The sequence below is a fragment of the Drosophila virilis genome, chromosome 5 (assembly GCF_030788295.1).
Source record: "Drosophila virilis strain 15010-1051.87 chromosome 5, Dvir_AGI_RSII-ME, whole genome shotgun sequence".
Taxonomy (NCBI): Eukaryota; Metazoa; Arthropoda; class Insecta; order Diptera; family Drosophilidae; genus Drosophila; species Drosophila virilis.
Genome location: NC_091547.1, coordinates 14,378,027 through 14,394,880, shown reverse-complemented (window position 1 = coordinate 14,394,880; position 16,854 = coordinate 14,378,027). Strand labels below are relative to the sequence as shown.

The window sequence follows — 16,854 nt, the reverse complement described above, 5'->3', positions numbered from 1 at the left end:
TAGAAATAATCTACTTGTTACAATATTATAACAAGTCAAACTAATTATTTTGAATATGAATAATTTATAAAAATTGTTTTAAAAAAGTAAGCATATCTTTTTATAGGTAAACATTTGAAAATATATAATATATGTAAAAAGATTTCAATGCAAATAGTTTTTTTTTTTCTTTTTAAACTAACAGAAAGCTGTGCACTATATTAAAATGTACACGAAAAAAACACTATAAAACAACCAAATTTTTTACACAATAATGAGTATGCGTGCACTTAAATATTATCATAATAAATCTAAAAGCAGCTGTGCGCTTAAGAATATATTGTCCGTTCAATCCACTCCTCCAAAGTAAATGTCGCAGTTTCGTTTTTCGCAGCGTCTCTTTCTTTAAATATTTCTGCAATAAAATGTGTTAGAAGCTTTTCAACAATTTTAACCCCTTAAATTACCGATATATGTTTTGATTTTCACGGCACACATTAGAAAATCATCAAAGGCGATTTTTCCGTCTCTCGAACCATATCGATGCCCCAAGGCATTGAGAACATGGTTGTTTAAATGGTAACCGGCCGAGTTAAGTGCTTCACGCAGCTGGAAGCCCGATATTCTGCCAGAATTTTCGGTATCGTATGTTTTGAAAATAGCTTTCCACTTTGCGATATCTGTAAGCAATGCTTCAAACTCTTCAAAACCCAATTTTCCAGATTTATCTGCATCTAACATTGCCACCATAGAACGGCAAACATCTTTGGAAAAGCCGTGAGTCTCGTCGACAATAGCTAAAAAGAAGGTAAAAAAGTTATAAAGAAGTATAAGTATAAGTAGTTTTGTGATAATTATTATAGATCAATTAAAGGGCAGAATAATTATTGATAGCAGCATATAAATTAACTAATAATATAGAAGTAGCTCAATTACCTGTTGGACCTTCATCTATCAACCTTTTAGACTGATCATTCATTCCCAAATGTTCTTCAAAGGGAGTACCTTTAAGGAATGGTCCACATATCAAGGACAGTATTCCACAAGCATTTCCAGAATCTCCTGCAGGGTCTGTCTGACTTTCAAATGCATTGTTATTTGAGATTCGGTTATACATAACAGGCTTTGGTAGATCTAAATAAAATGACAGCGAAATAAGATATTTCGTAAATATTAAACAACAAATATTTGTGCACTCAACTCACCATCCCGCATCGAGTGGTCCAAAATTAGTTTAAGCTCCATCCAATCTACTTCCATATCCTTGCCGGCAATGCTGTCAAACAATCGCTTCAGGCTGTCCTTTTGTGGATCTATGGGCTTCGGTGTCGGAAAACCTGGTATTACCTTGAGAACAAACCATTTTTACTAAATAAACAACTGTTTTGGGAATATTCACTTACATCGTCCGATTTGTCTCCGTACCCAACGTGGTCATCATTCTCTCTATATTAAAGTGAAAAATTTTTTGACTGATGAGTATGCGAGAAAAATGAATTTCCAAATTTATGTAAATGGTTTGCTACAGTATTATACATTTTGAATTTTTTGAGTATACCTTAGGCAGGGAAATGCAATAAATTAATTATACCAAAAAAAGGTTTTCTTAAAAAGAAAAGCTAATTAAATATATTAAATATTCTAAGTTAAAATTATTAGTTTGGCGATGCAAAAAAGAACAAATGTATAAAAATGAAATAAAAAAAAAAACATCTAATTATTTTGTACAAAATATTTATTTTAAAAATCTTACATTTGGAATTACGTTATACATAATATATTATTGAAAATTGAGCGAATAGAAAAAGTATTATTTCTCAAGCTTTTTCATACTAGTTTATATAGAAAATTGATTTTTAAAATTTGAAATAAAAAAAAACCTTGCCTACGAAAAATGTTTAACATTTTCTTTCTAGGAGCATAAATCTATAAAAAATACGTTTGGACGGAAAGATATTGCAAACTGCATTTAATAATAGACGTATTAGTAAAACAATCTAAGTAAACCTAGCTCAATAAACTTCCTAAATAAAGCAACAATAATACGTTATTTCATTTGCAGCATTGATTATTTATGTTGTTAGTAATACAAGCAAATACTAAAGGTTATATTTTGTTTAGAAGAACTTAATAGCCGGAATAGTTTTTTGAGCTGCAAATATTACCAAGCAAAATGTGTTCTAGCCAAAGCACTTTACTAGCCCCTCAACGCGTTTGCCTACATTTAATTAGTGCTACACTTTTGCCCGACAATTGTACACACATCAAGGATCATACATGCATATAGTGACGAAATATTTTGTCATATACCCACCCCTTGCAAATTGCATTTCGTTTAAAGGACTGAATAGAAATTTAAATCTGCTGCTGAATTACATCTAATATACAAACTCTTCTGCATTTGCATTGTATACGCACTCCATATTATTTTGAGTTTCGGAGAAGACTCGAATGATGAATTCGCCTTCCTCATTTGGATCAAAAGTCGAGGGCACAATGAGATAGTGACCCGGAGGTAAGTTAAATCGAGCGCATACCTATAATGAAACAAAAGGACAACTTAATGCGGTTTAGTTTAATGGTTTGTCACCAACATACCTCGCGAGTATTGATAAAGTGTGGTGATCGTCCAACTGAAGACTTGTACTTAAAGAAATTGAGTCCTTGTGGACGGGTTTCCAGATCACGTTCGGTTAAGCTGTAAATAGCAAAACCAATTGTAAGGCACTCCATTCCCATATTACGCTTGGATCGACGATTCTTCTGCATTAAAGCCACAATGACTGTGCAGTTGCCCTCCTCATCCTCTTCGTCGGGATCAACCAGGGATATTATATACTGAGGATTGTGCCAGAATGTGTCCAAGAAGTTGCGACAACCGCCTGCTGTTACGCCGGGAGTCCATTCGCCCTCGTACATTGACATCTCCCATTTACGTTTTCCGCTTTGCTGATTGTCCTCAGAGTTTTTAATAAAAGATTCCGGCGACAAATTGCAAAGTTCAACGCGATCAAAATGTGTCAGAAAATCTTGGAATGACATCCAAAATTCGCCGTCTCTATCGAATGTTAAGCCAATTTCCTGTTTCTGTTCTTCAGGTATATATCGCCACTCGGGCGAGCTGTCGCTCCATGGACCATTCCACTCTGCCTCATTTCCCCACGGATTTCGCATGCGAATCATGGGGATTTTGCCCTGCCGATTTGGTGTCACAATATCAATAAGGCACACCTGTAAATATACAAAATTTTACATTGTACATTCGCCACACAAAGTCAACTACAAAACCTTGGTAATGGAGTAAGCATGTCCTCGAATCAATCCCTGTGGAGTTTCGGCTTCCAGCACGTTGGGATCTGCTTCGATGGAGCATCCCATCATGGAGTTACGTTCTGCGGCTTTCTGCAGAATGCTAAAAAGATTCGCTGGTGCTTCCTTAAGATCATACCACTCGCTGACACCGCCCGTAAAATCTTCCATCGCCTCGCATGTGGTGCCGCCCTTGAGGGCTTCATACGATCCATGAAGTCTAAAGAATGACAATAATAATAATTACAACTTTACAGCACGCTTAATATTCATACTTAGCATATGCCTTCTCCAAGAGTGCACTCCAGAATTCGTTTTTCTCAGCCGAATGCATATACAGTAGCTCTCCACGATACGTTGGCAAACGGTCATCAATAACCACGTCAACCCATTTACCTGTTAAAAATCAAAAAGGTGGCATGTTTTATATAAGTTCATTGTAAGCCTAAAAGAGTATCAATTCTTCTCCAAATAATGCAAATTCAACAATGCTGCTCCAAATTAAGCAAATAATGCTGGCCCGGGACGGAAAGACGTATCTTCTGGCAGGATGTTTGGCGAGCAATATTAACCTAAGTTTATTCGGAGAACTTCGAAAGTATGCCAGTCTCTCGTTGAAAACCTTTTGAATGCTAGCAGACATTGAGGTCAGAGGCCTTGATAGGCAGAGACTGGTTTGCATAGAGAAAGGCAGACAAACATTTGGCTGTTATTCAAACATTCTCTTCAAAAAATATGTTGTATGGGGTACATATAATCTTATGACATAGTGATAAATAAAATAAAATTAAAAATTAATTCAAATTATTACCATATTGCCAAAAACGAAAGTGGAATATTCCAGCATAGTTCTCTTCGAAGCTTTGTTCCGGGGGAATCACCCGGAAGAACAGAGACGATTCATGTGTCAGGTTTGCGGTGGCAGCCAAAAGCCAACAATCGCCAAGTTCGCCCTGTTGCACATCAAATCTGGAATAGCCTTCGACGAAAAATTGAGGATTGTCAACGATTTCCTGAAAAAAATTTAAATATTGTTAGAAAAGTCGTACAATTAGCAAATACAAGAAGTAAAATAGGCGCAACGAAAGACTAATAGCTTTTGGAATAAACCTTGGCTTATGTATTTACAATTTCTAAAAATTCCCCGAAAAATAATGTGTTGAAAAGATATTGTCAATAGATGAAGAAAATTATTCCTGAAGATTTTAGTCATGACATTTCAGGATGCTTGGCCCGAAATCGATTTCGACTGAGCCTCAAGAGCTGTGAATTGATGGAGGCAATTCCTCGAGGATCGAGTCAAGCAGTTGAGATATGTAGGCTAAATCTAATTGTATCCCCTGGAGCATTGTTGTCTGGAAAGGAATATAATCAGACAGACTCTGACTCGCCTGTCAAAGCTCATCAAGAATTATAAGATATCTATACAGGGAACTTAGACAGAGCTTCATTAATAATTCGCTTCAGTTATCTATTTTAAGTTTGTTTGTTTTTAACGTCATTTAATCATTAACATGTGCACAAATATTTAAAAAGCTGGCTTATTGACTATCAATAGAGAGACTTACATGAGGTCGCAGCCATTCTATATATCGGTCGGGTCGGCGTGAGAACATGAGGGACTCATTGCTGGCCGGAAAGAGTGCGTCCTCGAATAAAGATCCATTCGTCAAACAATTATTCCTAAGTGTTTCATAATCCTGCACCTCCGAGTGCGGTCCAAGATTCGAGTTGTTTTCGCCCAGCTAGAAAAATGCAAATTTTATTAGGCTATACTTAGAATTTGTATAATATTTGTATTCTTCAAATAAGAAATTATCTTTACACAACTGACGTGATTTACGAATTCTGCACAATGGTAGAAAGCAAAAAATGGGGAACAGTCGGAAGTGCCAGACTAGGAGATATCCTGAACTCTTTCCTAAAAAACTTAAGCTGAATATTTACAGTGCCATTTAAGGGATAAAAGATAAAAGATATGCTAAAAAAACAGATATCGATCTGGATTTCTATCGATTTTATTGAAAGAAAAAAAGTTATGAATGATTTGTCAGACGGACCTGCCCAGATCTACCCGGCTTTACTCGGATATTGAATATATATATTTCTCATGATGTTGCAGATGTTCCATTCTGCCTCTCATATACATTGTCAAATATCCGACATGGTTATAGATATTTTATAAACATAGGCGTAATACTCTATATATTTAAGCGAGACAGGAAGAGGTCTTCACGTACTTCGTTACAACAACAATAACAATAACAATAACAATACACAGCCATTTATTAGTTGAGTGCAGTTGACTAGAACTATAGTTCAATTATAATTTCTAATTTAATTTAAAATATTTATAATTTAAACCTTGGCATAGTTGTGCGACTTTCATTTGATTCGAATCCCTAAGGCTTTTATAATCGAGAAATTTTGCATGGATACTTCTTTCAGCAGGTTTTCCCCAAGAATGTATATATAAATAAAAAACACGTTTCTTTAATTAAAAAAAATATTTTGCATAACAAGTATTGTGCCCAACTTATGTTCTTAAACAGAAAGTAATTAAATGAACGACTTTTAGATCTTGGACAAATTGGCAACATTAATAAATTGATTTTAGAACAAAACTTTATCGTGTTATCTACGCGATATGAAAAGTAAAGAAAGTTTTCGAATGTACTGAAAAGAATTCACAAAAACTCAATGAAAGTCTTGGCTTTACCAAGAGGAGCGCATCATACCAAGTCATTTATTCGCCGTATTCATGTGATCTATTCGGGAACTCTATTTCCGATTAAATCTCAAATTACGTAGTTTACAATGGATTGCCATAGTACGTATTTATAAAACCCAAACCTGTTAATATAAATTAATTAGCGCTCTAGAGTATTAAAGTTGTGAAGGGGCACCTTATGCCAGATTCCGCGTACAGCTTCCTAGATCTCTTGGTTGGGTCTGTTCGTTGACCATTTATCAAAGTCAGTTTTATATAAGAAAAATAGCTGATCTTTACCGGGGTTGCCGCTTCGAAGTTTTATGCTTTGACACCTAAATTTTCTTTCCATTGGCTTTCATAAGAAAATTTTTAAACAATAGAGATTTATAGAACCTAGGTCAGATTCCTAGCTGTTACGATTTGGGCTGTGCGGTTCGATATATACATATTATATTTATATATTTAGCTCTCACAACGATTTACTTTCCATTTATATACACATTAAATAATGTCTTGCTGTAAACTTAGGATGAAATAACATTCAGAGTGTAATAGAAATTAGGAAATTATACCTTTGATAATTTATACAAGACACGAACACATAGATAGAACGTACTAGGACAATGTTTTGCAGTTGCGAAGGACACCGTCAACTAAATTACTTACATTACAATAAAGGGCAGCTTCATTATGCAAGGGTTGCTAAGTTTTAAATTATCGTTTGACCGAAACGTAATTAGCAGACATATTAAAAGTGTATATGAGATATGAATTCATGCAAGTTCAACTGTTTTTTTTTTTTTCAATATTGTAATAATTATAATTCGAATTTCTTTTTGATCACTTACAACTCGCATATTCTTAATGCTTGGAAGTACGCGCTTGGTATCCGCCTCCTTCTTTATAAATATTTCGTTAATCACAGATCCAACCACATCCTTGGCGGCGCCCATCGCAGCCTCGCCAGCGGCATTGAGAAACTCTTGGCCGGCTTGTTTCAGAAAACCCTTAAGTTCATCCATCCTGGAAAGAGAACATCGAATTAAACGTAAAATAACATCGAAATCCAGGCTCTTATGCAACTTTCATATGGCAAATCCTATGGATGAGAGTAAGCCAAAGCCGTTTCCTGTAGTGGGAGCGAGATAAAATCATGTGTATTTCTTACTCTCTTGCTGTCTGAGCATGTGAGCGTGTCTCGAACCCGAACAAAAACGAAGACGACTTTGGACCTGCCGACAAAAGTATGCATGGTCCCATTCTTTTACTCTATATGTTCTATGCTTGAACGAATTGAAAATGGGTGAAAAAGAGGCAGCAAGAAACATCGCCGACCACATAAAGTATATTATTACTCTTGGTCAGCATCAAAAGGCGAGACGAGTAGGCGAGTAGCGCCCGACTGGAGCCTCTCACTTGTTGTTCATTTTATTACTCATGCGTGTTTCAAGGATGAGTTAACTATTAAGTAAGTCCCATTGCATGACTTGAAGTAATTATCTTATTATCATATTATATATATATACATCTGTAGGATAATATAAAAAATAATTTCCCTTGGGATGAATTAGAACTGGATACTGATTCCCTCGCTAACAATTTGTTATAAAATTCCACTAAATAGTTATACTTAAGCTAAGAATTATTATTTGTAGAAACTGTTGTCCGCTATTTGAATGAAAAATAAATTTTGATAACTGTCGTTAGTTTCTTTCGATATTGAGGCATATAGAAGGCAAAATATGAAATATTCTATGTATGCATAGAGAATTTTGCGTGTTTAGCTGATATTAGCTCAGAGATATGCTCAAAGACAGATTTTTTTTGCCAATAATATCGACATTAATATTTAAAACAAGCTACACACATAAATCATTCACTTCTGAGTAGATGAAGAATTGACACATTCATGCATTCATTCATGCAATATTCATATTCTTCTTACATTTTCTGCCTGACCCACCCAAACATATTTAGCTTTTAATGTTTCATTCGCATGAACATACATACATACATACATACAATCTAACGGTGACATCATAGATATGCACGTGCGTATAATTTTGGGACATTGTTAATTATAAAGCCGTTGGATTTGAAAGCGTTTCTTTATAAAAAAAATATATGTACCAATACATACAAATTTAAGAACTTTTGTGTGTAATCTGTTTGAATTGTTTAATATATATGTGCATATTAAAAAATCAAATATATATTACATATGTTTGTTGCATACTTTATAGATTTCTATAGTTTTTATATTTTTAGCGAAATATTGATATTTCTATGCAGTGACGAATCAGGTTTAATAACATAGTATCAAAATACGTATGTGTATGTATGTATATATACATATACTAAAAATATTAGGCATATTTATCCATATAATTATACAAGACCATCTATTTATAATATATGCATTTAAACACTGCCAATTAATGAAAACACTTTCTTGCAACACACCTGTAGAATCTCACTTCCGGACAACAAACAAAAATACCGATGCACTCGTATATATATGTATTTACATGTATTTAACAAAATATACTGTGTAGTTTCACACGTTAATTGTTCGTATTATTATTCGCTCAGCAAACCTGTCTCTGACAGGTTTCTCTTTTACAATGAACAAACAGCTATTCGAGCACTATGCCAAAAGACGTCAGCTGATTTATTACTAATATTGTTATCGAAAATGAACTAATTTGACGATAGCTGAAATGAATCCAGAATCCCTGGTATCCCTGGAGTCCCTGGTCACAGTTATTTTTCAAATACGTGTACTAAAAATCGAACGAACAGCTGTTTAATCTGATGAATGGCGCGCTCTAGATACAATTTGAATTTTGCTGCTGGTAAAAAGTTGCAGTAAAATATGTTTGGTTTGCGACTTTACAAAAAGAGTTGACATGATAATTAGCTACGGCTTCGCGAGCAACTAATTGATGGGAAGATATTATCAATTAGCTGTATATTTTTTCTATAGAAGGGAATATCAATAGATTATGAAAAGTAGACAAATTTAAATTTAATAATAATAGCATTTTTATCGAATTGATGCAAATATAAATTCATATTTTGCGAATTGTAGAACAAAAGAACCAGCTAACTTGGTTCCGGAGCTTGTACGCCCTGCAGATCATTGTGGCAGCCCTGCCAACTTGTGAAGAATTGGCTTTAAGAAAGAAATGCATCCATGGGATTAAGATACACACGACGAACCTAATACAAGTGTGTATGTATTTTCGATGTACACATTAATAACTACACAAATAAAAAATCACAGTAGAACGATTGCAAAAACAGTCTAAGCTACATACAACTAGATGCCAGCAGCTTAATATAATAATTCATAGTGCGAAGAATCATGACAGCATCACTTGTCGTTTTACCATCGCTTTGGTTAATATTAATTATTTTTACTGCACCCCATACTCACTGTACACAATCTGGCATATACATAGATAATGGTAAAGATCAGACAGTCATGGAACGTGTGCTGACCGACGATGATAAGTTGGACGTCTCACATGAGATATTGGAATTCCTGGGCATTGCCGCGCGTCCCTTGCACCACAAAAGCCATGGCTTGTCCCTTAGAAAATCGGCGCCCAAGTTTCTGCTTGACGTTTATTACCGCATTACCGCAGAAGAGGGCCTTGCTATTAAAAACAAAAGTGATCACAGCCGCTCGAAGCGTGATGCCAATGAAAGCGAGCAGAATTTCATCACAGATCTGGACAAACGTGCCATAGACGAGAGCGATATTATAATGACTTTTCTGAACAAACGTAATCACAATGTCGAAGAAATGCGCCACGAGCACGGACGCCGACTATGGTTCGATGTCAACAATATTCCCACAGACAATTATCTAATGATGGCCGAACTGCGCATATATCAAAACTCTAACGAGGGCAAATGGACTACAACGAACAAACAGTTTACGGTCACAGTCTACATGCTACGCTCGGGAGGATCGGCTCCGAACATGCTGGAGCCGTTGTCGTCGGTCAATACAACAGGTGACTACGTTGGCTGGCTGGAGCTCAATGTTACAGAGGCGTTGCATGATTGGCGCGTTAATTCAAACGAAAATCACGGCATTTATATCGGTGCACATGCTCTGAACAAACCGGAACGAGAAATCAAACTCGATGATATCGGATTAATACATCGCAGAACAAAGGTGGATGATGAAAATCAGCCCTTTATGATCGGATTTTTCAGAGGTCCTGAACTCATTAAATCCACATCTGGCCACAGCACGCAGAAGCGAACAAAACGCAGCACTCTGCATCAGCGCAAAAAGAGCAAATCCGAGCCGGTAAATCCATTTATAGAGAACTCAATAGAGAACACGCGCAGCTGTCAGATGCAAACACTCTACATTGACTTTAAGGATTTGGGCTGGCATGACTGGATAATCGCGCCGGAGGGCTACGGCGCCTTCTATTGCAGTGGAGAGTGCAATTTTCCGCTAAATGCGCACATGAATGCCACGAATCACGCAATTGTTCAAACTCTGGTGCACTTGCTCGAGCCCAAAAGGGTGCCAAAACCCTGCTGTGCACCAACTCGGCTGGGAGCATTGCCTGTTCTGTATCATCTCAACGATGAGAATGTCAACTTGAAAAAGTATAGAAATATGATTGTGAAATCGTGTGGGTGCCATTGATAAAATTAAAACAGTTGTAAATTTGCTTTACCATTTCCGTGTAATCGAATATACATTGTAATTTCAGTAATAATCTCGAATATTTTTTTAGAAATAAACCAAATGTATTATAAAAAAGAAATATTTGTTATCACCTGTTAACTTTCCGTAGTCACCGCATTTAACATTCTATATTTGTGTAAGATTATGAAATCGAATGCATTTTCAAGTAAACATATTTTACTTAATTTAAACAGAAAAACTATATTAACACATAATTAAGTATTCACGAGATTACATATATTTCAGATCACTCACTCACTACAAAACATACGTAATTATTGTAAATGCAATGTATTCCAAGTGGGAAGTGAATCTTGTAGCTTGTCTTAATCTTACTTATACTATGGCTAACACAGAACGCCATTAATACTAACACATTGTAAACTTAACTTTAGCTGTTATTTGTGTATCCAATGGTGTCGAAAAGCAAATAAATCCATAATTAAATTTCCAACTTTTTTGTCGATAAGAATTGACACTTGGCGACCATCAAAGCTGGGAGCTTTCACATTTAAAGATGCACAGGCCTGCCTTTAAAGTTATAGTATTGTATTGTATTAAAAATTTCTATGTATATATATTGTCAATAAAATGTCTGATTGTAAACAACAGGAAATCAAACGTAAACAATTATATAGGTTGCTTTGATTCCCTGCTTGGCTAATACTTACAAAATTTCGCTCAATGGGATTGCATTCCTGAAATATTCTTTTAAGATGTATTCACCCTTTTGACTTTTAGCTCGGCTAATGCTTATGATTCTATCGGGTTTTTTTGAATACAAAATCACGTAAATATGTCGACTAGGTGATTCGATCGGCCTGGCAAACTTGCCTATGACACTTTCAATATAGGACGCATCACTTTTTTTATAAAACTGCCCGGGGTTATCTTCTGTGTAAAGCAAAAAATAATGTTTTTCAATATGCAGTAATATACTATCTAAACCAGGTGCTCCGTTCGTTAAATCAGTTTTGTCATCTGATTGTTGCCAAGTGAAATGCGAATTGACGCTGAGCATATAAAAGGCCGGTAACTTTAGAGTGGGTCGAAAACCAATGTAGGAACACTCTTTAAATCCGGCAGCTGCGTCTTCATTTGTAAATATTGTAGTCAAAGTTTCGAGCAGTAAATGTTGCCTCGAGTTGGTCGACTCGTTTCGCCACTTCTCCAATTCGGTGCAGTTTTTAAGAAATTTATGATACATTTTAAAGAATTGATGCCGTGCTTTCAACACCAGCTCGATGTCGGACTTGGCCGCCACCAGCCATATCCATTCGTCTATAAAAAAATGAATCTTGCTTCTATGCGACGGCGACTGAATCTCTGTAATCTGTCCAAGTCCCAACTTTGTTGAGCCTGTTCTCAAAAAAAAAATATGAAGGTTAGTCTCAAAATAGAATTCTAAGCTTACCCGCAAACATGGCTACGGCTAGAGGAACCACAACAGTTGCATACTTTACGTTGTTCTTCTGTTTCGTGCAGACCAACCATTGCGTGAAAATACGCTGAGCGGATATTTGAAATGGTTCCAGAAAGTCCCGAAGTACCGTATTAGAGTGCAAATGCACCTCGCTTGACTGACCCGAATTGAGGTATATTTGTTTATCATTTACAGCGCAAATGTTGGGATACAAGCCGCCAGTAAGTGCCGCTTTTATTAAAGGCCAGTTGCCCGATTTGTTGTTGAGGTTTTGTATACTTAATTGACCCTGGCTATGTATCAAATTGGCAGCTCGCAGCGCACTAACAAGTCTGATGCGGGTTAAATTCAGCTGTTCCATGAGGCCATTGAGCATGAACTCGTAGTCATCGGTTAGGTATATTGGTTGCTTGTCATTTTTAAATCGGCTTTGCCACTCTTGAAACAGACGAACGAAAATTAAGTGATCCGAAAATTGGTCTTCCGCTAAACGTGCACGTTCGTTTTTAATACGATTCTGAATGTAAATGGTAAATCCATCCCATATGTAGTCGATTTCTTCGTTGGAAGGTATGCTCAGTGGGTCTGATGTGATCAGCGAGCTGACAATAGTTAATATCGGATCTAGGCATTGTAGCAAAATGCCAAAAATTAAAGTACGGCCCAGTTGGCAAGGCACAGGAATATCTATTAGCCGACAGCCTAACCATGTCACGTCCTCGGATTCATCTAGCACATCAATCTTTTTAAGGAACTGCACAGTCTGGTGGACGTTGATTAATGGCGGCGGTGCAATAGTTAAGTTTAAATATTCACTAATAATCGTGTTCGGCGACAATAATTTGACAGTCAAACAGATTTTGTCCAAATGCATTGTCTGCAGTAGAGGCTTGCTCGTTCCGCTCAGCATTTGGAATGCATCTTTTGCTATTAACCGAAAACAGTGTTTTTCAGAAACTGCTGAAAATTACATTTACTTAGGCTTACATTATGCGAACTAACAAATTTATAAACCAACCTTCAGCATCAAGAATCAATTGTCTTCTAAGCAGACAATCCGTTGCTACCCATTCATATCTGTCCTCAGAACTGTTGCTGATACCATCATATAAGGTTCTTTTCTGGCATGCTGTGTCTATTAGATATTGAAAGGATATTGGGAGTGGCAAGGACTCGATTATGTCGGTGGTTAAAACGATCTTCTTGTTCTCCTTGCGAGACTTGACTAAAGAGTATAAATATTCCTTGTCCATGTTCTCGTGCAACACAAATATGGAAAACTCTTGCAAATTGCCTGTCAATAAATGGCCTAACAGCATATAGTTAAGTTTTACTATATGGTAAAAAGTCGGTAAAACGATCAATATGTTTCCTGAAATATATAATTGTATACACAACATGTAATAGGCATTGTTTCGTATTTATTTATAAATTAATTTAAAAAATAGCCGTACTTGCTAATCATGTAAAATGTTGAACAGATAAACGGAACCACACATTTTTAAAACAGATGCATGTAGTTAGCTGTCACAAATTAAAACTATTTAACAGACATGTACGGTATGTTAAACTTAAGTTTAACACAAGCTTTCTTTTTTGTTTTCAGTAAAAATAACTAAATGTTCAGTATGGCAGTAGAACCCTCCTCCTCGATTTTCTTTAATTGTTTTAAAATTTCCGGCTTCTTTTTCACCTTTTCCAGTTGATCTTTGTCAAGTTTGTTTATGTCGCCCGCTTTGATTCTACTCTCAATTAGCTCAATTTCGCGTATTTTTTTTCTCAATTTTTTGATTTGTTTGGCTAAATCAATCTCTGGGCCGTCGCCCAGCGTTAGGTTGTTATCCAAGGTATTTGATAGTTTCGCAATTTCAGACTCATTCGGAGAATCACGGTTAATTTGGGTAGCTGTACAGTTGGGCACTTCCGTAGCGTGGGATGTTGGCTTCAATAAAATTTTAGGTGACTGCCTTTCAACTTTTTTTACTTTTGCCTTCTCCTTTTTCTCGCGCTCTTTTTTCAATTCCGCTGCCAAAAGTGGACACATGCCGGGAGGCACTCCAGTTTGTCTTTGGGCAACAAACTGTTTCCCCTTGCTTTCGTATAGCGGAACTTCTTCCTGTGGTACGTAACCGTCTTTGACTCGGCGTGCTTTGCGCCAAGTGCCATCCGGGCGCTTGGTAGCCGGAATAACTTTTCCCTTGCTGCTTTCCAAGACTGAGTTCATTTTAATTGAACAACACAAAACCAAACTATAGTTTCGATCAAAAATAAAATTCTAATGGAAATATTAAATTTATCGATATTGACACTTAGAGATGGACCAATTGAGTGTATGTAGATATGTTTATAAACGATTTTTCGTGAATAAAAACGAATACAATATTTTAAAAAAGACAAATATATATATCTTTCCTCCAATAAATGCATAAATTTAATTTATTTTACTGACGATAAACGTTTTTTTTTTTTCAAATGTCATTGGATAAGCGTATTAATAGGTAAATTACGCTGATTGTTAAGACGAATTAATACAGAGCATTTCGCCGCAAAATAACATGAATAAAACGATTGGAAATGAAACACATCGAGTTCTTGTTATCGATAATCGATACCGTTCTAATCGATAGTTAGATATTAAATACCCTACAGTAAATTTGTGTGCAGAATTTGCTGTACACATTCATAAGGAGTATGTAGGGTATTTGAGATTTCAACGAGCTATGGGGATCTCGCATATCTGCAAAACGATAATGTCGACAAAAGTATTAAATCTTTGGAAATTTTTATGATGAATTATAATCGAAATTCTGTGGCATGTGTTTTTCTTCTTGTGTATTTACTAATGGGAGGTTCAGGACAACTCCCAGTCGATCAATTTCTATAGAGCTACCTTTTTTAGATAAACTGTTCGTGCCATACTGAACAATTATAATTTTATTGACAATTTATCAACATCGAAGATCGTACGATGTTTAATATTAAGGATATTTTTATCTTACCTGGTGAGAAGTCAGGCTTTGTGCATATAAGATACATTAGATCGATAATAAGATCATAATCAACAAATTCTGGTTTGGCATCTTTAGCAACGTATCCATGGAGTTCAAAATTTTCAAGTATATCAATACATGCCGCGTTTCCATTTAAAGCTGCAACAGTTATTGCGTTTTCGTGTTGTGCGTCCGAAATGTATGGATTAGCACCCATAAACAACAACAATCGAAGATGATTCGCTTTGCCCAGCTGGGAGGCAATCAAAATAGCCGTTTTGCCCGTAACCGAGTGTTGATAGTTAACCGGAACCGACTCATAATTGATCGAGTAAAGAAACGGACGGATAGCCACATCGCTGCCAATCTCCTCGTATGCCTGTAGACATTTATCTATTTGTTCGTTTCTCTGGTTTTTGTTTCTGAACACTTGCCGCTGCTTTTGGTAAATCTCTGGGGCCTTTTGAATATCAGTCAATGCAACTAGCCTACGGATATCTTCCAAATAACAAATGTTAGGGCTAATCTGGCTCAGAGGCTCCATGCAGAATTTCGTGCCCTCGCCAAAGAAGTTCACAAATCGCATTGAATCACACTCTTGTGAAAGTAATATGATTCTCAGATTTCGATCCAAATTTAATGCTTGCTTCAATTCATAGAGCAGAATGTCGGTATAAGGATCGTGTAGGTGTACATCATTTATTACAAAGTGGCTAATTTGACTGAATTTCTTTGAGTTCTTGTTAAATAAGGAGCGCATAAAGGCTTTGGCAGTTGTGTAGACAACATGTGTTGCCGAGCTTATGATATTATGCTGAGGCACTTGGATGCCCACAGTTTCGCCAATATTTTCAGCCAAACATTCGGCGAAACGCTCGCAATTGTAGGTTGCCAGTATATTATCTTTCTCGATGCAAATCACTTTTACGTTGATATGTTTAGATTCGGAATCTTCCAAAATTAAAAGCGGCACTAATATGGATTTGTCCAAGCATAGATTGCCATCAAACATGGTCACACGATGACCATAAATTGAGCCAAGAATATCGTCGTGGTGCGAGTAGAGTGAGCCATTCCTCATGAGCTTGCTACGTTTTTCCGTTTTAAGACGTACTGTTGGTTGCGTCGGAACTGTTAACGGAATATGAAGTGACGGAATTTTAACACTCCAGGGTCCGTCAAAATAATCCGCACAACAGGGCAGCTCATCCCTTCCTAGAGCTTTTGTACGCGCCAATAATGAGAGCATGTCAATTATAGTTGGGGGAGACAATGTCAAGGATTTTGGCTCTTCTATAAAGTGTTTGCATTGCGGTTTGAATACCTTAACACATTGCTGCCCATTTATTAATGTGATTTGTGAACGTAAGCCCAAAGTATGTGCTGAATCAAATAGTATATTGTGCTCAGTTGATCGGAATGTGCAAGCAAATTGCTGACAGCAGCGCCGACCAGCAATAAAATATAATAATTGTTGGGGAATAAATTTAGTCCGGATTGTATGCTCCATAATTGATATGCGTTTAAAGTTAATCAACAATTTGATTCAATATAAGGAATAACTTGACTTAACTGAACTTGTCCGTTACAGTCAAATCCCCTAAATCAACTTGGAATGACGGAATAGAACACGAAAGATATGCAACGTTTTTTAGATTATTCTATCAGTTTTTAACATAGTGACCGACAAAAGTCTACATATGGAATCGGACGAGTCTAC

General features: G+C 36.3%; 4 protein-coding genes across 5 annotated transcripts; 1 reads left to right on the top strand and 3 right to left on the bottom strand.

Moving 5' to 3' along the window:
• Positions 1-170: 170 nt before the first annotated feature.
• On the bottom strand, positions 171-8,635 carry CalpA (calpain A). Its single transcript, XM_002049911.4, has 13 exons — positions 8,465-8,635; positions 6,850-7,024; positions 4,857-5,033; positions 4,100-4,301; positions 3,564-3,684; positions 3,268-3,508; positions 2,578-3,210; positions 2,398-2,516; positions 1,383-1,425; positions 1,185-1,326; positions 916-1,113; positions 447-776; positions 171-394 (listed from the first exon to the last, which is right to left on the bottom strand). Exons 2-13 carry the CDS (start codon positions 7,021-7,023, stop codon positions 309-311), a joined length of 2,466 nt encoding a protein of 821 aa, XP_002049947.1. The 5' UTR covers position 7,024; positions 8,465-8,635; the 3' UTR covers positions 171-308.
• Positions 8,636-9,200: 565 nt separating this feature from the next.
• Positions 9,201-11,175, top strand: LOC116651107 (protein 60A). Its single transcript, XM_032436946.2, has one exon. The coding sequence runs from the start codon at positions 9,369-9,371 to the stop codon at positions 10,677-10,679; it is 1,311 nt and encodes a 436-aa protein (XP_032292837.1). The 5' UTR covers positions 9,201-9,368; the 3' UTR covers positions 10,680-11,175.
• Positions 11,120-16,750, bottom strand: LOC116651106 (benign gonial cell neoplasm protein). 2 transcript variants are annotated; one of them, XM_032436944.2, is made up of 5 exons: positions 15,144-16,750; positions 13,163-13,516; positions 12,136-13,104; positions 11,393-12,080; positions 11,120-11,252 (listed from the first exon to the last, which is right to left on the bottom strand). In XM_032436944.2, exons 1-5 carry the CDS (start codon positions 16,642-16,644, stop codon positions 11,120-11,122), a joined length of 3,645 nt encoding a protein of 1,214 aa, XP_032292835.1. In that variant the 5' UTR covers positions 16,645-16,750. The 2 variants fall into 2 exon arrangements, with proteins under 2 accessions (XP_032292835.1, XP_032292836.1); XM_032436945.2 differs by having other exon boundaries at positions 12,136-13,101; positions 15,144-16,749.
• LOC116651108 (partner of Y14 and mago) lies at positions 13,546-14,435 on the bottom strand. The gene has a single exon (XM_032436947.2). It carries the CDS (start codon positions 14,366-14,368, stop codon positions 13,760-13,762), a length of 609 nt encoding a protein of 202 aa, XP_032292838.1. The 5' UTR covers positions 14,369-14,435; the 3' UTR covers positions 13,546-13,759.
• Positions 16,751-16,854: the final 104 nt, after the last annotated feature.

Bases quoted from the DNA above. Each gene is read 5' to 3' on its own strand.
- LOC116651106 (XM_032436944.2), bottom strand. From the start codon at position 16,644: ATGGAGCATACAATCCGGACTAAATTTATTCCCCAACAATTATTATAT. The intron at 13,517-15,143 runs GTAAGATAAAAA...TATATATTTCAG, and splicing joins AAAGCCTGACTTCTCACCAG to GAAACATATTGATCGTTTTA. The intron at 12,081-12,135 runs GTAAGCTTAGAA...TTTTGAGAACAG, and splicing joins AGCCGTAGCCATGTTTGCGG to GCTCAACAAAGTTGGGACTT.
- LOC116651108 (XM_032436947.2), bottom strand. From the start codon at position 14,368: ATGAACTCAGTCTTGGAAAGCAGCAAGGGAAAAGTTATTCCGGCTACC.
- CalpA (XM_002049911.4), bottom strand. From the start codon at position 7,023: ATGGATGAACTTAAGGGTTTTCTGAAACAAGCCGGCCAAGAGTTTCTC. The intron at 4,302-4,856 runs GTAAGTCTCTCT...AATTTTTTTCAG, and splicing joins TAGAATGGCTGCGACCTCAT to GAAATCGTTGACAATCCTCA. The intron at 1,426-2,397 runs GTGCGTATACAA...ACTTTAATATAG, and splicing joins GAAACTCAAAATAATATGGA to AGAGAATGATGACCACGTTG.
- LOC116651107 (XM_032436946.2), top strand. From the start codon at position 9,369: ATGACAGCATCACTTGTCGTTTTACCATCGCTTTGGTTAATATTAATT.